This window comes from Trachypithecus francoisi, unplaced genomic scaffold (assembly GCF_009764315.1).
Source record: "Trachypithecus francoisi isolate TF-2019V2 unplaced genomic scaffold, Tfra_2.0 Lachesis_group12, whole genome shotgun sequence".
NCBI lineage: Eukaryota > Metazoa > Chordata > Mammalia > Primates > Cercopithecidae > Trachypithecus > Trachypithecus francoisi.
In genome coordinates this window covers 5370700-5392129 of record NW_022681457.1, presented here as the reverse complement: position 1 = coordinate 5392129, position 21430 = coordinate 5370700, and the positions used below count along the sequence as shown (strand labels likewise).

The window sequence follows — 21430 nt, the reverse complement described above, 5'->3', positions numbered from 1 at the left end:
TGTGTTTTATCAGCTTTGTTCAGGCATGAGCTACGGTGCTGTTGGCCGTGAGTTTGTGGGGATTTTTTTTTTTTTTTTTTTTGAGGCGGAGTCTCGCTCTGTTGCCCAGGCTGGAGTGCAGTGGCCGGATCTCAGCTCACTGCAAGCTCCGCCTCCCGGGTTTACGCCATTCTCCTGCCTCAGCCTCCCGAGTAGCTGGGACTACAGGCGCCCGCCACCTCGCCCGGCTAGTTTTTTGTATTTTTTGGTAGAGACGGGGTTTCACAGTGTTAGCCAGGATGGTCTCGATCTCCTGACCTCGTGATCCTCCCGCCTCGGCCTCCCAAAGTGCTGGGATTACAGGCTTGAGCCACCGCGCCCGGCCGGGAATTCTTATCATTTCAGGTTGCCTTGGCATTCATTTGAATGTAAGTTGGACTTTCTCATGCCAGAAGCAGGGCTTGGTCACCCTCAGCACAATTTACAGTTTTCCACGTCCTCCCAGTTCCTCCGTGTGGTTGACTCAGATATTTCCCTTATGCAGCCACCTCCGGGGGAACACTTCCCTCCCTATGGGTCAGCCACAGACAGCCTACTTGGCCCTACTGGCCCCCACATCCCACTGAACTGTGCAGATGCCACAGCGACCCCCTCTCAGGCACAGCGTGACCTCCAGGAACTCGAGCCTGCTTGCTTTGAACCCACCAGTTAAAATCCCCTCAAAATGTGTGGATACCACCCATTGGCCCCTCACGCAACCACGAGCTCCCTGACCTGTGTGTGTGTGTCTGTCTGTCTGTGTGTGTGTGTGTGTGTGTCTGTGTGTGTGCGTGGGACGGGGGGGAGGTCACCTTTGGGTGTGTCGTGTGCCCCCAGGACCTGTAAGTAATAAAATATTTATTTTCATCTTGGATCTTTCCTCCTCATCGAAGAATCCTCTCCATCTTAAGGATCCCAGATTAAAATAGAGTTCAGTGCTAATGAATCAACAATACTTATTACATAAGATGTCTTTCAACAGAAACATACGTAAAACAAGGTGTATTGATCGGGGAAAATAGTGTGGCTGGAGGCTCGCAGGAGGCCACTGCTGTTTCCCCTGGGAGCAATGGTAGTAGGTTGGTTGATCCAGTGTTCACAGCGGCTTTAAGAACATAACTTCCCTGGGTGGCAGAGAGGACTGTGTATATATCTTAGGCTGTGTATATATCTTAGGCATTCTGTTTTCAAAGGTTGCTCTCCTTTCCCTAAAAGACCTTTCACATGTGCTTCTGTCCCTTCAGGTTTACTGAGAAGCCGGGGCCCTTTGTGGGACCCTGCGGTCATTGGATCAGACCCTCAGGTACGTCCTGAAGGGAGCGGGAACAGGCAGGGACCTGGGCGGGACCTGGTGGCTCAGATCCATCTTGGGGTGGCCTCTCCTTACACCTCTTCATTTTTTTTAGTTTTCCAAATTGTATTTGTAATATGTACCCATTGTAGAAAGACAAAAATTGTCAAAACATTCACAAGTGCCTCTGAATAACAACAAAACAAAAACGCACAAGTGTTTTTTGAGGACAGGGTAATTTTTTTTTTTTTTAAGGCAGGGTCTAGCTCTGTTGCCCGGGCTGGAGTGCGGTGGTGCAATCTCGGCTCACTGCAATCTCCACCTCCCAAGTTCAAGCGATTCTCGTGCCTCAGCCTCCCAAGTAGCCAGGATTACAGGCGTGCATCCCCATACCTGGTTAGTTTTTTGTATTTGTAGTAGAGACGGGGGTTTCACCATGTTGCCCAGGCTGGTCTCGAACCCCTGGCCTCGACTGATCTACCACCTCGGCCTCCCAAAGTGTTGGGATTACAGGCATGAGCCACCATGCCCAGCCATTTTTATGAACAAAAAATGGGCTCACCCTACATACATCTCATTCTACCTCTTGCTTTTTTCCCTTAACCCTGGGGCCGTCCTTCATGCCCTTTCTTTATAGATGCACCAGCTTTTATTGACAGCTGCACAGTGGTCATGGTTTGGCCGCACCATAGCTGATAAAGCCAGTCGCTGTCACTAGTCCCTGTCACTGGGGATTTGCACTGTCTCGTTCGGGCGTGGGGGTGTTTGTTGCTGCTGTTGTCTTTGTGCCCCTCCTGAAGAGCTTTGATGCTTTTCTCCAAGCTGGAGGCAGAAATGGACAGACAGAAACAGATAGCTTGTCCCCTCTGGCTCTCTAAGGCTCATTTTTTAATTACTTTCAATCCCTGGGTTCAGATCATGGCTCAGCTGCCCAAGTGGCACTCCCCTCCAGTTCTCCCTCTGTAAACCTTGGGCCTCAAGGATTTTTTTTTTTTTTTTTGAGACGGAGTCTTGCTCTGTCACCCAGGCTGGAGTGCCGTGGCCGGATCTCAGCTCACTCCAAGCTCCGCCTCCCGGGTTCACGCCATTCTCCTGTCTCAGCCTCCTGAGTAGCTGGGACTACAGACGCCCGCCAACTCACCCGGCTAGTTTTTTGTATTTTTAGTAGAGACGGGGTTTCACTGTGTTAGCCAGGGTGGTCTCGATCTCCTGACCTCGTGATCCACCCGTCTCGGCCTCCCAAAGTGCTGGGATTACAGGCTTGAGCCGCCGTGCCCGGCTAGGCCTCAAGGATTTTTAAGCTGGTCAACCAGAGGTTAGAGGTGGAGGTGAGGCAGGGCCTGCCCTCTTTAAAGATACATGCTAAATATTTATATGCAGGTAGACTGCATTGCTAGCTGGGATTTGCTTTGAAACACTGCAGGCCGGGGGAGGGGTCTTGATGAAACGCGATTGGCTGTGAGGTGATCATTGTTGAAACTGAGTGATGGATACTTGGGTGTTCATGCCCTTCTCCTGGTGCCTGTGTATGACGTTTTCCAAAACTGAAAAAAAATTGAAGTCCCCTGGCAATGCCAGGCACCAAGCAAATGGGCACTTTTGCTGAGACCCTCGTGCCCCTCAGTCCCCCACCCCCCACCCTTGGGCACAGACCCCCAGGATCGAGGTTGGGGGACGCCTCTGAGGCTCTCCCTTGCTGGGGGTTGTCTTGACCACAGAGACCCTACAGAATTACCTGAAGGTGGTGATGGCCCTCAAGTACGAGGAGAAGCCGCCCTACGCCATGCTGAGGAACAACCTAGAAGCTCTGCTGCAGGATCTGCGTGTGTCCCCATATGACCCCATTGGCCTCCCGATGGTGCCCTAGGTGGAATCCAGGTGGGAAGAGCTTGTGAGTCGTCAGCCCTCTCACCCCTTGCCCTCGGCCCAGCCCTGCCCCAGGCTCCAGGGGACACTTCCCAGAGGCTGTTCCATGTTCATATCAGGGCCCAGCTTCCCAGGGAGACGCTGGGTTTTTCCACGGGGTCCTTGAACTTCCCAACCTCCAGGAATGGCAAGTAGCAGAAACCCGGCTCAACTTGGCTTTAAGAAAAGGGGGTTGAGGCCGGGCGCGGTGGCTCAAGCCTGTAATCCCAGCACTTTGGGAGGCCGAGGCGGGCAGATCACGAGGTCAGGGGATCGAGACCATCCTGGCTAACACGGTGAAACCCCGACTCTACTAAAAATACAAAAGAAATTAGCCGGGCGTGGTGGCGGGCTCCTGTAGTCCCAGCTCCTCGAGAGGCTGAGGCGGGAGAATGGTGTGAACCCGGGAGGAGGAGCTTGCAGTGAGCCGAGATGGCAGCACTGCACTCCAGCCTGGGCGACAGAGTGAGACTCTGTCTCAAAAAAAAAAGAAAGAAAGAAAGAAAAGAAAAGGGGGGTCGATTGGCTGTTGTAGCTGGAAAAGTCTAAGGGGGAGCTTCAGGCACAGCAGGATTCAGGGCCTCAAAAATAGCATCAAGACGTTTTTTGTCTCTCGCCATCTTCTGTCCCTTCTTGCGTCCGTGCCTCCCGTGTCCTTCCACCCAGCCCCCTGTAGTCTCTACTTTCCTTTGGCCTGGCCCCCTTGGCCCCCCATACACAAAAGGTAGCTGCTCCATGCCTTCGGGTCTCGTTCGGAGTGCGCACTCCTCCATCGTGTGGATGACAGACACTCCTCACAGCCAGCAGCTGGGCGTTTGCTTAGTTTCCCAGATTTTTCTTTTACAAGCAGTGCTGCCTGTGTGCACAGCCCGGCTGCTGGCGCGCACTGTCTGTGGATGGAGGTGTCAACTTGACAGTGAGGAAGTGAGGACTAGATGGCTTTACTTCCATCAGCACTGTGTGTAAATGTGCGGGCATGTTTGCAAGGTCGAAGACAGACTTCACAGTAAATTTTGGCAAGGGTGCAGGGATGTGTGCTGAAGAGGGGCTTCTCCAGGCTCCTCTCTGTCCCCGGAGTCCTCATTTCTCTCATCAGGGTTGGCTGGAACCAAAGCTCAGTGCTTTGTCTAACTCAGCACCGCCCTGGGGGCATTTGGCCATGTCTGGAGATACTTGGTTATCAGGATGCAGAAGGGTGGAGGGTGGGAGGCTGCCTGACATCCCGCAACACACAGCATGATCCCCACCTCTACCCCCTCCCACAAAGAATCCCCCAGCCCCAGTGGTCACCAGTGCCGCGATTGCGAGATCCTGGTCCAGGGGAATCTTGAATAGCGTCTCCTTTTGGCGGCCTGTCTCCCTGTGCAGCGACCTTCTTCTTGGCACTTGGATTACAAGTGCTTCTACATTCCCACAACCTTTCCTCACATCTGAGGCTGAAGCATAAGCTGACACATGTGTGCCAGGCGACTCACAGAGCACCTGCACACAGAGTGGGCCAGTGGTGAGGGGTGGGGGCCCTTTTCTCTGTGGTGGAGTAGCAGGCTCTCTGCCTCAACCAGAGGCGCCGAGAGTCAAGTCATGACCTTCTGTGCCAGTCTCACTCCTTCCTCCACCTCTCCAGCTCGATACAGAGCTCCTCCTCCATGCACCCAGTTATTCAGGCCGGACAGCTCGGGGTCCTCCTCAACACCCTCACTCCCTCAGCAGCCTCCTCCAATCCTTCAGTCCCAGATGAGACCAACCATGGGGTCACTTGTCACAGTCTTCTGCTGGCATCAAGCTTCTCCAGGGCAGGGTTGCGTCTGACTCTATCGTCTCTGCTTTTCTGGCATGGCACAGGGCAGAGGCTTTGTCCTGTTTATCGATGAAGCAAATGTCCTGTTTATCGATGTCCTGTTTATCAAAAGGCGTTTAGAACCCGACCCCGACAACCCCCCAGGGTCTCCACCGTCTCACACCCCTGCGTTCTCTGGAGGCCACTCACTCAGCCCCTTGGTTGGGAACGTAAGGAGGAGATGGCATTTAAGGAGCCCGGTGATCTTCGAGCACCTTGAAGGTCATCTCGCCTCTTCTCCACAGCACCTCCTTGCCTTGGCCCAAGGCCAAGCTCCCTTCCTCCCCTGTGCATGATGCGCCAGCCACACACCCTCCCCTCCAATTCTAGACCAGGCCAAGCTGGACCCCACCCCGGAACCTTTGCACCTGCCATCCCGAGGTCTGGAAGGCTCCCCTCATCCTGGTTTTATGCACCTGCTGCTTCTCGAGACCCGAGGCCTCTCCATCCTCTATGAGGCATCCTCACTGCCTCCTCACCCACTTGCTCATCATGTCACCTGTTTTCCACACAGCCCTTGCTCCCATCTGGAGGGAAGCGTGTGTTTAATGTGTAGTCGTCACCCCCCTCCTCCGCGTCCTAAGCCCAGCAGGGGCTTCTCATCCCGTATGGTAATGATGACGTCCCCAGTACCTAGAAGGTGCCTGGCACGAAGTGAAGGCAGAGAGGGTGTTCCCTGAATGAATGAGACACTAACAGCCATTTTTATTGTCTTCCAGAACTTTCCATTTGCAGTGTGCAACAGAAAAAAAAAATGAAGCAATGTGACTCAAGGCCTGCTGTTTAATCACCGATAAGCTTCTAGAACAAGCCCTGGAATGTGCATTCCTGCCACTGGTTTCGGGATACTCATCAGTCCTGATTAGCCTCAGGGAGGCCCCCAGTTTCCCTCCAGTGAATGTGAAGTTCCCCGTCTGGGTGGCCTGCCCTTCAGCCAGTGTCCTAGCAAAGCTGGATGGGGTTGGGCCGGCCCCCAGGGGGGACCCCTGCTACCCTTGACACCTCTGTGCTTTGGTAATAAATGTTTTACCAGAGCTTAAAGAACCAGTGTGTCTGCAAAAGTTCTTTTGGGGCCCAGGTGCAGTGGCTCATGCCTGTAATTCCAGCACTTTGGGAGGCCAAGACAGGAGGATCACTTGAGCCCACGAGTTTGAGACCAGCCTGGGCAACAGGGTGAAACCCATCTCTACAAAAAATACAAAAACCAACTAGGCATGGTGGCAGACACCTGTCATCCCTGCTACTTGGGAGGCTGAAGCAGGAGGATTACTTGAGCCCAGCAGGTCGAGGCTGCAGTGAGCCATGACTGCACCACTGCACTCCAGCCTGGGCAACAGAGTAAGACCCAGTCTCAAAAAAACAGAAAGAAGGAAGAGAGAAGCTAAACCCGCCTCTCTAAATTTTGTCTTGAGTAGCTCAGATCATACATCATACTTTGGAATGTGGAGAATCTGAGGCCAGGTAAGGAAGGAAGTGCTCTCAGATGCCCTGACTCTCCTGTACTGATAAATCCTACTCAGGAGAAGCGGGTGGGATCAGGGAACCGCTTACCATCTCCTGGCTGAAAGCGGGTGTGTGCACCCCTTTCCAGAAGGGGACATCCGCTAACTACAGAAAAACCGCCCCCCCCAAACCTGTCCTGCTTAGACCCCTTGTTGCACATGAATCCGTGAACCCCGAAAATGTGAGACAGGTCCAGTTAATTTGGAAACTTTGTTTTGCCAAGGTTGAGGACATGGGCCGCGACACAGCCTCAGGAAGTCCTGATGACGTGGCCAAGGTGGTTGGGGCACAGCTTAGTTTTATACATTTTAGGGAGACTTGAGACATGAGTCACTGTATGTAAGAAGTACTTTGGTTCCGTTTGGAAAGGCAGGACAACTTGAAGCAAAGGCAGGAAGACTCGGAGTGGGGAGGGGGCTTCCAGGTCGCAGATGGGTGAGAGATGAACAGGTGCGTTCTCTGGAGTTTCTGATTGGCCTTTCCAAACGGAGGCGATCAGACATGCGTCTGTCTCAGTGAGCGGAGGGGTGGCTCTGAATAGAACGGGAGGTGGGTTTGCCCTGAGCTGTTCCCAGCTTGACTTTTATTTTTTTCCTTTCACAAATCTATAAAAGATTAGGGGCGTCAGCTGCACTTCAGCACCCAAATCAGGTGAGCAGACGGTCAGCGTCACAATATCAACACCGGCCTCCATCCTCTGCCCGCTGGGGCAGTGCCCAGTCCAGTGCCTCAAGGTCCTGGCAGCCCCTGTGTCCTCCTTCCTCATCTCTTGAGCCAGCACAGCCAGCCCAGCCTGACCCTGCTCAGACAATGGAAGGAGCCCAGGTCCAGGCCCAGGGCCCCACGTCTCTGAGCCCAGGACCTTCTGTCTCCAGAGCCCAGGTTCTGAACCATTGTGGGTTTTGACAGCTCATCCCCCGAGCTCTGAGAGGAGGGCGTTGTCAGGATTAGATGATGATCTCCCAGCACAGGGGACTGGGAATGGCTCGGGTGCCACCAGGACATGCAGCTGACGGTGGCTGGAGCCCGTTCTCTTTCCCCCACACCCACACCCTGCCCCTTGCCCCAGAATGGAACCCTGGCTTAGATTTAATCAGACATTGGTGGTGGTGGTATATTTTTGTTTTAGTTTTTGAGACAGTCTCGTTCTGTCACTGAGGCTGGAGTGCAGTGGTGCGATCTTGGCTCACTGCAACCTCCGCCTCCCAGGTTCAAGCTATTCTCTTGCCTCAGCCTCCCGAGTAGCTGGGAGTACAGATGCTTGCCACCACGCCCAGCCAATTTTTGTATTTTGGTAGAAATGGAACAGGGTTTTGCCATGTGGGCCAGGCTGGTCTTGAACTCCTGACCTCAAGTGATCCACCCGCCCAAAGTGCTATGATTACAGGCATGTGTCACTGCACCTGACGCATTTTTATCTATTATGCCTTTTTTTTTTTTTTTTTTTTGGACATGGAGTCTCACTCTGTTGCCCAGGCTAGAATGCAGTAGCTCAATCTTGGCTCATTGCAACCTCCACTTCCCGGTTCAAGCGATTCTTCTGCCTCAGCCTCCCGAGTACTGGGACTACAGGCACCCGCCACCACGCCCAGCTGATTTTTGTATTTTTAGTAGAGACTGGGTTTCACCATATTGGCCAGGCTGGTTGAACGCCTGACCTCGTGATCTGCCTGTCTTGGCCTCCCAAAGTGCTGGGATTACAGGCGTGAGCCACCGCGCCTGGCCTATTATGCCATATTTTTACTAAACCTCCATTTTTGACTAACCTATTCATTGTGTTATAACTGCCTACAGCTTTCAGTTCAGGAACGTGCTGTGCAGGTGAATAGTCTGGGAGCAATGGGCTATACCGTATGGCCTCGGCGTGTGGCAGGCTGTACCATTTATGACTGCGTAAGCACATTCGAGGATGCTCACACAACAGAATCGCCTGACCATGCATTTCTTAGGACACATCCCCACACCTAAGTGACGCGTGGAAAGCAAGTTCTGTGAAAGATGCAGTATTGCGCCTCAGCAGAGCCCAGAGCAGCACGGTTAACGCCTTGGCAGGCCGTCCAGGGAACTGGCTCATCTTGCGTGTGGTGCCTGTGGTTCCTCCCTAATGCATGTTCCATGGAAGGAGGAGGAAAGAAGTTGGATGTGACCACCGCAAACATCATATTAGAATGGGAGTGGAATGCAGACTGCAGCTGCAAGGAATTTTATAAGCGAATCCTGCAAAAAGAAGACACAGCTGGCTGGGCACGGTGGCTTACGCATGTAACCCCATCACTTGGGGAGGCTGAGGCTGCCAGATCACCTGAAGTCGGGAGTTCGAGACCAGCCTGGCCGACATGGTGAAACCCCATCTCTACCAAAAATACAAACATTAGCCAGGCGTGGTGGCATGCGCCTATAATCCCAGCTACTCGGGAGGCTGAGACATGAGAATCGCTTGAACCAGGGAGACGGAGGTTGCAGTGAGCCAAGATCACGCCACTGCACTCCAGCCTGGGCGACAGAGTAAGACTCTGTCTCAAAAAAAAAAAAGAAAAGAAAAAGGACACTGCTGAGGGGAGCAAAATCATCGGGGAAATATAATTAGTGATAGAGGTAATGTGATTCACACATTTATAATTTATTTCAGATAAATAATGGATGATTATCTGTGTCTGGTCAAATACAGAGGTTGAGGTCCCAGGAAGCGGGCTCTGAGGCGGAGAGCAGCCTGCAGGGATGTGTAGGCTGCCCCGGGACCCATAGTGGGAGTGGGGGCAGCGGGAGCAACAGAGAGAGAATCAATCAAGCTGCGATGCGGCTCAAGGACAGCCCCAGCCGAGGCTTCAGGGAGCTCTGAAGCTGGACCTGCCCTGCAGGAGGGTCTCGGTTTGGACCAGCGTGGTCAGCCCACGTCATGGGCTGCCCTGGGAAGAGGCGTGACTCAGATGAGACTCGCCTCTGATGGATGCTTTATGTTAATTACTTCCTTATGCCTCACAAGAACCCTGTGAGTTAGGCTGACTGTGTCCACTGCACAGAGGAGGAAATTGAGGAGTAAAGTAACTTGCTCAAATTATTAGTCTCAGGATGGGGCTGAAATCTGAGTCCAGTTCTGGCTGTCACACCAGCACGACTCCCACACACTTGCTGGTGTCCTGTTTCCATGGAGAACTCTTCACCTCGGAACCATCCCTGATGTCTCCCTCTCCAACCAAAGCCCGAGCCCTTCAGGGGCTGTCTCTTGTGGATCTTGATCTCTGAGTACTCAGTGCTGCTGGGGGCCTCCTGGTCCTCAGGCTCCCGGAGCCTCAGGCCCTGGAAGCTGCGGGAGGCACAGTGGGGCTCCCGCTCTTCCCCCTGCCCTGGAATGGGGGTGGCAGCACCTGGGGCAGGTGGTCTTGGGAGCTGCCTGCTGAGCATTCATACTGGTGACCCTGAATGCAGGGGAGAAAGGGGGTCAAATTAGGATCATGGGGGCTAAGCGAGAGCAAGGAGGGTGCACAAGAGGACCTGGAAGCTGAGCATTTCCTGTTTCACCTACTCATTCCACAGACGCTGGCTGGGCCCTCATCCGTTCACTCATTCAGCAAGTATTTGAGAACAATAACATCTGGCTCTTGGTAATTCACTGCCAGGCTCATAAAATCCAGATTCACAAAATCCTCACCACAATCTACTGGTGAGGCACTGTGGTCCCCATGATCAGATGGAGAAATGGAGGCTGAGTAAATACCCCAAACCCACATATCTAAGCAGTGGTCAGATCAAGATTCACGTCCAGGTCTCTGCCTCCAGTGCCCACTGCCCTTATGGAACAGCTCCCCTGTGCCAACCCCTGGATATTCCCAGGGGAACTAGGGAGACACCATCTCTGACCTCAGGCAGCTTGCAGTGTAGAAGGAGAAGCAGACATTAAAGCTATAGTCAATTAAGTTACTATCTAATTGCAAATTATGAGTGGATGCCCAGGAAGGAGGAGGTGTGAGAAAGACGGGGATTTCCTCGGACCTGGACTGACCTCAGGGACCCCGGAAGATCTACTCGAACACAATTGTGAAATTGAGCTTGGAGCCCAGGAAAGAAAGGTTACTGTAAGTAAAGGATTCACCTTGCCCAGAGAAAGGTGTGACCGAGGGAGTCTCCGTCTCAAAAAACAATAACAACAACAAAAAACAACTGGAAGTCGCTCTAGGTGAGTCTGATTTGTAATGAGTGAATGTGAAGGCCTTGGACATTACTACACGCTACTGTAGACTTTATAAACACTATGCACTTAGACTACAGTAAATACATAAAAAAATTTTAATTTCTTCAATAGTAGCTTGGCTTCGGTGGCTCACACCTGTAATCCCAGCACTTTGGGAGGCGGAGGCAGGCAGATCACTTGAGGCCAGGAGTTCAAGACCAGCCTGGCCAACATAGAGAAAGCCTATCACTACTAACAACATTCTCTTTTTTTTTTTTTTGAGATGGAGTCTCGCTCTGTCACCCAGGCTGGAGTGCAAGGGCGCGATCTCTGCTCACGGCAAGCTCCGCCTGCTGGGTTCACGCCATTCTCCTGCCTCAGCCTCCTGAATAGCTGGGACTACAGGCGCCTGCCACCACGCCCGGTTATTTTTTTTTTTTTTGCATTTTTTTTTTTTTTTTTTTTTTTTTTTTTTTTTGAGAAGGAGTCTCGCTCTGTCACCCAGGCTGGAGTGCAGTGGCCGGATCTCAGCTCACTGCAAGCTCCGCCTCCCAGGTTTACGCCATTCTCCTGCCTCAGCCTCCCGAGTAGCTGGGACTACAGGCGCCCGCCACCTCGCCCGGCTAGTTTTTTGTATTTTTTAGTAGAGACGGGGTTTCACCGTGTTCGCCAGGATGGTCTTGATCTCCTGACCTCGTGATCCGCCCGTCTCGGCCTCCCAAAGTGCTGGGATTACAGGCTTGAGCCACCGCGCCCGGCCTTTTTTTGCATTTTTTTAGTAGAGACGGGGTTTCACCATGTTAGCCAGGATGGTCTCAATCTCCTGACCTTGTGATCCGCCCACCTCGGCCTCCCAAAGTGCTGGGATTACAGGCGTGAGCCACCGCACCTGGCCAACAATATTCTTAAAAAATTAGCCAGGCGTGGTTGCACATGCCTGTAATCCCAGCTACTTGGGAGGCTGAGGCACAAGAATAGCTTGAGCCTGGAAAGTGGAGATTCCAGTGAGCCAAGATCACACCGCTGCACTCCAGCCTGGGCAACAGAGTGAGACTCTGTCTCAAAACAACAACAACAACAAATAGTAAATTAATACTAGCTTACTGTAACATGTTTACTTTGTAAACACAATTTTTTAACTTTTTAATGCTCTTGTAATAACACTTAGCTGGAAACACACACATTGTACAGCTGTACAAGAACATTTTCTTTATACCTTCATAACCTTTTCTCTATTCTTTTTTTTTTTTTTTTTTTTTTTTTGAGACGGAGTCTCGCTCTGTCACCCAGGCTGGAGTGCTGTGGCCGGATCTCAGCTCACTGCAAGCTCCGCCTCCCGGATTCACGCCATTCTCCTGCCTCAGCCTCCCGGGTAGCTGGGACTACAGGCGCTGCCACGTCGCCCGGCTAGTTTTTTGTAGTTTTTAGTAGAGACGGGGTTTCACCGTGTTAGCCAGGATGGTCTCGATCCTGACCTCGTGATCCGCCCGTCTCGGCCTCCCAAAGTGCTGGGATTACAGGCTTGAGCCACCGTGCCCGGCCTTCTATTCTTAATTGATTTAATTTTTAAGCTTTTGTTTTAATAACTAAGAGACAAAATTCACACATTAGCCTAGACCTGCACAGGGTCAGGATCATCAGTATCACTGTCTTCCACGTCCACATCTTGTCCCACTGGAAGGTCTTCAGGTTCAGTAACACACATGGAACTGTCATCTCCTAGGATAGGATAAGGATTTTGTTGTTGTTGTTTTGTTTTTGTTTGTTTGTTTTAGACGGAGTTTTGCTCTTGTTGCCCAGGCTGGAGTCCAATGGCACGATCTCAGCTCACTGCAACCTCTGCCTCTTGGGTTCAAGCGATTCTCTTGCCTCAGCCTCCCAAGTAGCTGAGATTACAGGTATGTGCCACCACGCCTGGCTAATTTTTGTATATTTTTTAGTAGAGATGAGGTTTCACCATGTTGGCCAGGCTGGTCTCAAACTGCTGACCTCAGGTGATCCACCCGACTCTGCTTCCCAGAGTGCTGGGATTACAGGCATGAGCCAAGGCGCCCGGCCAGATGTCTTCTCCTTGAATCCCTCCTGAAGGACCTGCCTGAGGCTGTTTCACAGTTAACTTTTCCTTCACTGAGTGGAAGGACTACACTAAAATAACAACAAAAAGTATACCATAGTGAATACATTAACCAGTAACATCATCATTCATTATCAAGTGTAATATATACGATACAAAATTGTATGTCTTACAATTGTATGGGACTGCCGATGCAGTAGGTTTGCTGACATCAGCATCACCATCAACAGGTACGTGTTGCATTGGACTACAGTGTAATGATGTTGCCACTTCTCTAGGAGATAGGAATCTTTCTGCTGCATTAGAATCTTATGACACTGGCTGGGTGCGGTGGCTCACACCTGTAATCCCAGCACTTTGGGAGGCCAAGGTGGGTGGATCGCGAGGTCAGGAGTTCGAGACCAGCCTGGCCAACATAGTGAAACCCCATCTCTACTAAAAACACAAAAATTAGCCAGGTGGTGGTGGCTGCCTGTAATCCCAGCTACTTGGGAGGTTGAGGCAGGAGAATCGCTTAAACCTGGGAAGTGGAGGTTGCAGTGAGCTGAGATTGCACCATTGCATTGCATACCAGCCCAGGCGACAGTGCAAGACTCCATCTCAAAAAAAAAAAAAAGAATATTATGAAACCACTGTCATATTTGCCATCTGTTATTGGCAGAAAGGTCCTTACGTGACACATGACTGCACACAGTTCAGTGCTGTGGCTCACGCCTGTAATCCTAGCAGTTTGGGAGGCTGAGGAGGGTGGATCACTTGAGGCTAGGAGTTTGAGACCAGCCTGGCCAACATGGTGAAACCCCATCTCTACTAAAAATACAAAATTAGCCGGGCATGGTGGCAGGTGCCTGTAATCCCAGCTACTCAGGAGGCTGAGGCAGGAGAATCGCTTGAACCTGGGAGGCTGCAGTGAGCCGAGATCACGCCACTGCACTCCAGCCTGGGTGACAAAGTGAGACTGTGTCTCAAAAAAAAAAAAAAAAAAGGGAACCTGAAGGAGGATCTGGACATAGTTTGGCAGGAGTGGGAAGGAAGGGCGTTTCAGGAGAAGAAACTACATATGCCAAGTGTCAGAGCCACAGAGTCTTTGGCCCGGAGGGTTTGGGGAGATGTTGGGTGACACAGGGAGAGGAGAGATCAGGAGAGCCCAGCAGAGGACAGACCATGCAAGGCCTGCAGAGGAAACACGGCCGCTCAGACGGTGGAGGAACTGGATGAGGAGGAATCTGGAAGCAGTCTGGAGTCTGTTTTGGGAGAGATGGAAGCAAGAGATGAGGAGGGTTCAGTGACCAGGGAAGAGGTGAGGCCCAGGCATGACTGGGGCCAGGATGGAGAAAAGGGCTCCAAGGTGACCTGTACTTAGGAGGAGGGACAAGAGCTAGTGATTTATGGGATCTAGAGGAGGGAGGGAGGTCAAGGTGGACACCCACACCCGGGTTCTGACATTAGAGATGGGGCTACCACGTCATCAGAGGGATGGGGCTCTCAACAGGAGAAGTGGGCTTGGAAAGGGAGGTGACAAGTCAGTTATGGCCACGTTGAGTGGAGCAATCCTTGGGGCCATCGAGAGGGAGGTGTCCAGCAGGATATTGGAAGGGAAGAGGCCCACGACACTCACCTGGAGATTAGTCAGTGACAGTGTCTGCAGCCTGCATGCCCAATGCTGCCCTTGCTGCCTTCCTCCTGCAGGACCTCACTCTGGGTGAAGAGACCAGGGCCTGTGAGTGTGGCCGCACTGGGGCTCAGAAGGCAACAGACTCACCTCGTTGTGTCCTGCTAAGGGGCTGGAGGGGACTGAGGCAGAGAGAGCAGGCGTAGCGCCCAGGACCTCCCCGATGAGAGCAGAAACCTCCCTAGCCTGGAAATTGGTCCAGAGTTGGGGACTGACAACATTGGTCTGTGTGGAATCATCAAGATCAACTTAGCCTCTGCCTGGCCGCAGGCGTCTTAAACTGTCCAAGCACCCCCAGGATTAAGATTCTGGGATTGAGCGGTGTATCCTCTGCCCTCTCCATCCCTCCTCTTGGAGGGGCAGGGCTCACCTGAGGAGGATGAGGCAGAGGCAGAGAAGCAGGATCTTCATAGCCATCTCCCCGATAGCCACGAGAACCAGCCCCGTCACGGGCCCTGATTTGCCTGGAAAAGTGGGATGAGGCCCGTTCACCTACTAAACTACAGTCCTGAGTCCTTCCTTTCTTACTGCAACTTCAATCTGGGTTCTCCAGGCCCTTCCTACACCCTTGTTTGCGGGACCTGGAGAGCCCAGGCCTCCCTACCCTACACCCTGACTGTCCAGCAGGGAACGGGAGCTCTGGGTCCCATGCACGTTCAGGGCCTCGAAGTGGAGCCTGAGGTTGGAGCCAAGCCCCCACTTGGAGGCTGAGGGAGCTGTTGACCCAGGACCTGGCGGAGCTAGGGGTGACCTCAAAGGAGTCCTGGCTGCTGTTCCCCTCCAACAGCTCCCCACCAATCCACCAGCTCAGAGCCGGGGCCAGGCTGGCTTGGGAGGAGCAGCTGCAATGCAGACCCTCAGCCTCCCAGGAGCAGGAGGGGCCCAGCAGCTGTGGGCGGTCTGTGGGGAGGGAGGACAGGACTCAGCAGGGGCCCTTTCCTGGGACCCAGGTGTCCCCCTTTCCCACTGACAGTGCACGGAGAGGCTGAAAGAGACGTGCTGGGAGCCCAGCGGGTGCTGAGCATGGCAGGTGAACTCTCCTTCTTGCTCCACTTGAACCCAAGACAATTCCAGGCCCCGGAGTCTGAGGGCTGGGAGGGGCTCAGAATCTGTCCCCCCTGGGTCCAGCTCAGCCTGGCTGGGGGCTGCTGTGGGTGACACAGACCAGGCGCAGGCTTTGGCCCTCCGGGACCGGGAGGGATGTGCCGTTCCCAAGGTTTTCCAGGACTAGGGAAGGAAGGGGCAGAATCCATGTGCAGCTCAGGGCTCCGGGACCCTGCTGCGTGGGGACCCTCCAGATGCCTGGGCCCCCAATTCGGTACTGAGAGGCCCTGGCTCCTCTGTCCCCTTTCCTACCTGTCCTGTTTGCTTGGGAAACCATCACACTCAGGTTCTCTGGAGGATCTGAAATGGAGAGAGGGGACGGGCTCTAGATGGGCCAGGGGCTTCCCTCTGGGTAAAGGGAAGCGTCCTGGAGACTGAGGTGGGGGAAGTGGGTGGGATAGAAGGGCAGTGCAGGATCACCCACTGAGTCCCAGACACAAACTGCATGAGGGTCTACATAGGTAAGAATATCAGTCCCCAGGGCCGGGCGCGGTGGCTCATGCCCAGCACTTTGGGAGGCCGGGGCGGGTGGATCACGAGGTCAGGAGATCGAGACCATTCTGGCTAACACGGTGAAACCCCCTCTCTACTAAAAATACAAAAAATCAGCCAGGGGTGGTGGTGGACGCCCGTAGTCCCAGCTACTGGGGAGGCTGAGGCAGGAGAATGGTGTGAACCTGGGAGGCGGAGCTTGCAATGGGCCGAGATCACACCACTGCACTCCAGCCTGAGAGACAGAGCAAGACTCTGTCTCAAAAAAAAAAAAAAAAGAATGTCCGTCCCTGAGACCTGGGGCTCTAGGCCCCCTCAGCTCTGGGACCCTGAGCCCAGCCCCTGCATCCCCACCCGTTCTGCCCTCCCGATGGACCCCAGGCCCCTGCTGGGCACACTCACACTGCACAGAGAGGTCCAGCGCTCGCTGCTGGGAGCCAAGCCTGTTCTCTGCTCGGCAGGTGTAGCGCCCTGAATCCCCGGCCTTCACCCCGGGCAGCTCCAGCCCCAGGCGTCTGAGGCCCCAGGGGTGGGACAAGGAGAGGACTCTGTCCTGCAGGACCCAGCTCAGCGTGGCGGGGGGCTGGCTGTCAGCAGCACAGAGGAGCCACAGGAACTGGCCTTTCTGGGCTTCCAGATGTGTGATGTTTCCCTGGAGTTCCAGGGCTAAAGACAGGAAGAGAGAGAGGGTGAGGGTGGAGACAGAGAATGAGACGGGGTGGTGGGGCTGCAAAGAGGATCACATCCCCCTACCCCCCTGAAGCCTTTTCATCCCCTAAAGAGGACTGGCCCAGCCCCAGCCCGACGGCCCTCAGTACCTGACATGTTGTCCCGCGAAATGCTGATAACAAGGTCTCTGGGGGCGTCTGCAACAAGATTGTGAGCTGGCTACAGGGAGGGACAATTTGTTCCTCACACCTGGAAAAAACTCCCTCCGGGAAAAGAAAGTAGGAACATCCCAGGAAAGACAAGTGACAGCTAGAGCCGGGGCTCACGGGTGTGGACAGAGGACCAGACGCCATTCCCGTCCCCCTCCCAGGGCTGAGCCGGCATCATGGGACCCCACAGCTTCCTCTCCCTGGAGGCTCCTGAGCTGGGAGCCGCTCACTGCCCCGCTGGGCTCCTCCCCCTCCCCTGTCTCCCCGCCCCTCCCCGCACCCACCGGGTCTGTCTGCACGCCCCAGTGTCCCAGGCCACACTCACAGGCCACGTGGAGTCGGATGGTCCTCTGTGCACTCACACCCTTTCTGGAGAAGTCCACATGGCAGGTGAGGTCGGTGTCGTGGTCCTGGGGCTGGGCGTGAAGCTGAGCACTGAGAAGTGGGTGGTGCTTGGTCTGGTTATTCTAGGGGAGAGGGCAGCCCCCGTCCAGGAGAAAGAAGGGGCTAGACATTCCTCAAAGGCCCAGTTAAACACACAGATGACCGTCACCGGCTGCCCGGGCTCCAGGGTCTCGGGGATGTAGACATCAGGCTTCTGAGTCAGGGCTGGGACAGAGACAGGGATGGGGGGGTTCTAATGCTGCAGGGGTCCCTGAGAACCCTCTGTGCTCAGCCCATAGCCTGTCCCCAGGGTCCCTCCCCAGTGTGAGAGGCAGGGGTTCCCATCCCATTCCATACCTGTTACTTTTAGAACGAACCCATTGTTCAAGAAATTATGTCTCACGCGACTTCCTCTCTCCACCCGAAAGAAGTACTGTGCCTCATCCTCCCTCTGCGCGTCTCTGATCACCAAGGAGCAGCTCCCCTTGCCGGGATCCCCAGTGAGCTGGAATCGGCCCCGGGTGCTCATTTCCACCTCTCGACTCGGGTTGTTTGTGGCCACAGGAGCATCCTTATTTGTGTTGGTCCCTTTTTTGAACCAGTAGCCATAAGCAGCAGTAAACTCGTTCCAGCCATCCCGGGGGTAGGAGAGGTTGCAAGGCACGATGACACACAGGTCCTCCTACACCGTCACCAGCCTCTGCACTTGAAGACTTGAAGACTGTAACTGGGATCCTTGTTCAGGGACCCTGGGGAGATGCAGAGGCTCAGCAGCAGCCCCAGTCCCTGCATGGGACCCCCAGCCGCCGACCCACTCACCCGCCCCCAGCACGGGCAGCAGCAGGGGCAGCAGCAGCATCTCTGGGCTGTGGGGCTGGGCCTGTCCCGGGACTATCTGGCTTCTGGGCTGGCCTGGCTGGGAAGGAAACTCCTCGAGCAGGAAGCCTGGTGGAGGGGCAGTGACCATCCTCAGAGGAGGAGCCTCGGGAACCGCAATGTCCTGAAAGATCCTCTCCCGACTTCTCCTTTCACAGGGGAAGCAGCAGGGCAGAGGGCATGAGGACCAGCCCCAAACCAGGAAGGAGCCACCCTGGCCAGCCTCGGGGGTGGGCAGTCCTAGGAGGGGACAGTCAAGGGACACAGGTGAGTCATAGCTGCAGGCGAGGTGATGGATGCAGAGTCCCATTCATTCATTCATTCTCCAGGGGGCGGTGGGACACTGGAAGAGTCTACAATAACTCTGTGATTTATGGTGAGGGCTTTGCACCATGTATTATTGCTGTACCTCCACAGAGAGTAAAAACTAGGTCAACCACACAGGCAGTCAGCCACATCTACCTGACCAACTCCCAGTAAAAACTCTGAACACCGGCCGGGCGCAGTGGCTCACACCTGTAATCCCAGCATTTTGGGAGGCCGAGACGGGTGGATCATGAGGTCAGGAGATCGAGACCATCCTGGCTAACATGGTGAAACCCCATCTCTACTAAAAATACAAAAAAGAATTAGCTGGGCGTGGTGTCAGGTGCCTGTAGTCCCAGCTTCCCGGGAGGCTGAGGCAGGAGAATGGCGTGAACCCAGGGGGCGGAACTTGCAGTGAGCAGAGATCGTGCCACTGCACTCCAGCCTGGGTGACAGAGCAAGACTCTATCTCAAAAGAAAAAGAAAAACAAACAAACAAAAAACTCTGAACATCGAGGCTCAGCTGAGCTTGCCTGGGTGGCAATACTTAGTGTATGTTGTCACTCATCCTTGCTGCAAGCATTAATTGTTTTCTGTATGATTTCACTGGGAAAGGACAACTGGAATCCCACACATTGTCTCTTCTGGATCCTGCCCTATGAAACTTTTTCCTTTGTTGATTTTTATTTACTTTTATTTTTATTTTTGAGACAGAGTCTCACTCTGTCACCCTAGCTGGAGTGCAATGGCACAATTTCAGCTCACTGCAACCTCTGCCTCCCAGGGGCCAAGTGATTCTGCTACCTCAGCCTCCCAAGTAGCTGGGATTACAGGCACCCACCACCACATCCGGCTAATTTTTTGTATTTTTAGTAGAGATGGGCTTTCATCATGTTGAGCAGGCTGGTCTCGAACTCCTGACCTCAGGTGATCTGCCTGCCCAGCCTCCCAAAGTGCTGGCATTTACAGGCGTGAGCAACTGTGTCTGGCTTGTTGATTTTTTTTTTTTTTAAGATGAAGTTTCGCTCTTGTTGCCCAGGCTAGAGCACAATGGCATGATCTTGGCTTACTACAACCTCCACCTCTAAGGTTCAAGCGATTCTCTTGCCTCAGCCTCCTGAGTAGCTGGGATTACTGGTGCCTACCACCACGCCCAACTAATTTTTTGTATATTTAGTAGAGACGGGGTTTCACCATGTTGACCAGGCTGGTCTTGAACTTCTGACCTCAGGTGATCCACCTGCCTCGGCCTCCCAAAGTGCTGGGATTACAGGTGTGAGCCACTGTGCCCAGCCCTGCTTTGTTGATTTTTAAAAATTATTTTTATTAATATGTGATAGTTATACATATTTATGGGGTATATGTGATATTTTGTGCCATGCATATAATATGGTATAATCAAGTCAGGGTATCTGAGTATCTGTCACTTCAAACATGTATTATTTCTATACGTTGGGAACATTTCAAATCCTTTTTTCTAGCTATTTTGAAAAATACAGTATGTTATTTATTTATTTATTTATTCATTTATTTTTAAAACAGGGTCACTCTGAGGCCAGACGTGGTGGCTCATGCCTGTAATCCCAGCACTTTGGGAGGCCAAGGCAGGCAGATCACGAGGTCAGGAGATCAAGGCCATCCTGGCTAACCCGGTGAAATCCCATCTCTATTAAAAATAGAAAAAATTAGCCAGGTGTGGTGGTGGGTACCTATAGTCCCAGCTACTCAGGAAGCTGAGGCAGGAGAATGGCATGAACCTGGGAGGTGGAGCTTGCAGTGAGCTGAGATCGCACCACTGCCCTCCAGCCTGGGTGACAGAGTGAGACTCCATCTCAAAAAAAACAAAAAAAAAAAAAACAAAAAATCCCAGGGCTACTCAGTCACCCAGGCTGGAGTGCAGTGGTGTGATCATGACTCACCGCAGCTTTGATCTCCCCAAGCTCAAGTAATCCTCCCACTTCAGCCTCCTGAGCAACTTGGGACTACAGGTGTGCACCACCACTTAATTTTTGTACTTTTTTTTTGATAGAGATGGGTTTCACCATGTTGCTCAGGCTGGTCTCAAACTCCTAGGCTCAAGCGATCTGTCTGTCTCAGCCTCCCAAATTGTTGAGATTATAGGCATGAGCCACCATGACAATATGTTACTGTTAAACATACGCTATTAAACATAAGAACTACTCTTTCTATCTAACCATATATTTGTTAGATAGAGCTCTTCATTCCCCACCTACCCACCCATGCCCCCTTCTAGGGTTCTCATAACTATTGTTCTACTCTCTGCCTCCATGACATCATAGTCCACGGTCTCTGTATGCCTTTATGCATCCATAGCTTAGCTCCCACTTAAAAGTGAGAACAGATGGCATTTGAATTTTCATTCCTGAGTTACTTCACTTAGAATAATGGCCTCCAGCTCCGTCCAAGTTGTTGCAAAAGACATTATTTCATTTTTTTTTTTATGGCTGAGTAATATTCCATGACAATGGTATACATACCACTGCCTAGACCAATGTCCTGAAGAGTTTTTCCTAGGTTATCTTCTAGAATTGTTTGGTTTCAGGTCTTAGATTTTAAGTCTCTGATCCATATGAGTTGAATTTTTTTTTTTTTTTTTGAGACAGAGTCTCACTCGGTCGCCCAGGCTGGAGTGTAGTGGCACGACCTCGGCTCACTGCAACCTCTGCCCGCCAGGTTCAAGCAATTCCCTTGCCTCAGCCTCCTGAGTAGCTGGGACTACAGGTGCACGCCACCATGTCCGGCTAATTTTTTTGTATTTTTAGTAGAGATGGGGTTTCACCATGCTGGTCAGGCTGGTCTCGAACTCCTGACCTCATGATCCGCCCGCCTCGGCCTCCCAAAGCGCTGGGATTACAGGCCTGAGCCACCATGCCCAGCCTAATTTTTGTATTTTTATTTATT

The 21430-nt window shown here is 52.8% G+C and overlaps 2 protein-coding genes across 20 annotated transcripts in view; one reads left to right on the top strand and one right to left on the bottom strand.

The window, feature by feature from the left end:
• VRK3 (VRK serine/threonine kinase 3) overlaps window positions 1-6092 on the top strand; it is a 50571-nt gene extending 44479 nt beyond the window's left edge. For 9 of the 19 annotated variants that reach the window (XM_033224180.1, XM_033224183.1, XM_033224178.1 and 6 more), the window contains one exon: window positions 385-960. In XM_033224180.1, the coding sequence (XP_033080071.1) occupies window positions 385-691 (307 nt within the window). In that variant the 3' untranslated portion in view covers window positions 692-960. Of the gene's footprint in view, window positions 1-384; window positions 1242-1262; window positions 1322-3027; window positions 3201-5770 lie in introns of those variants that run through there. The other 10 variants (XM_033224188.1, XM_033224176.1, XM_033224189.1 and 7 more) reach the window with 8 other exon arrangements.
• Window positions 6093-9153: 3061 nt separating this feature from the next.
• Window positions 9154-18377, bottom strand: SIGLEC16 (sialic acid binding Ig like lectin 16). The gene is given in 14 exon segments (XM_033224160.1): window positions 9154-9970; window positions 13960-14494; window positions 14839-14932; window positions 15440-15544; window positions 15547-15615; window positions 15618-15695; window positions 15825-15872; window positions 16467-16730; window positions 16883-16930; window positions 17268-17360; window positions 17363-17551; window positions 17684-18047; window positions 18050-18075; window positions 18146-18377. Coding segments are annotated over 13 exon segments (1599 nt in total). The 5' UTR covers window positions 18294-18377; the 3' UTR covers window positions 9154-9970; window positions 13960-14421.
• Window positions 18378-21430: the final 3053 nt, after the last annotated feature.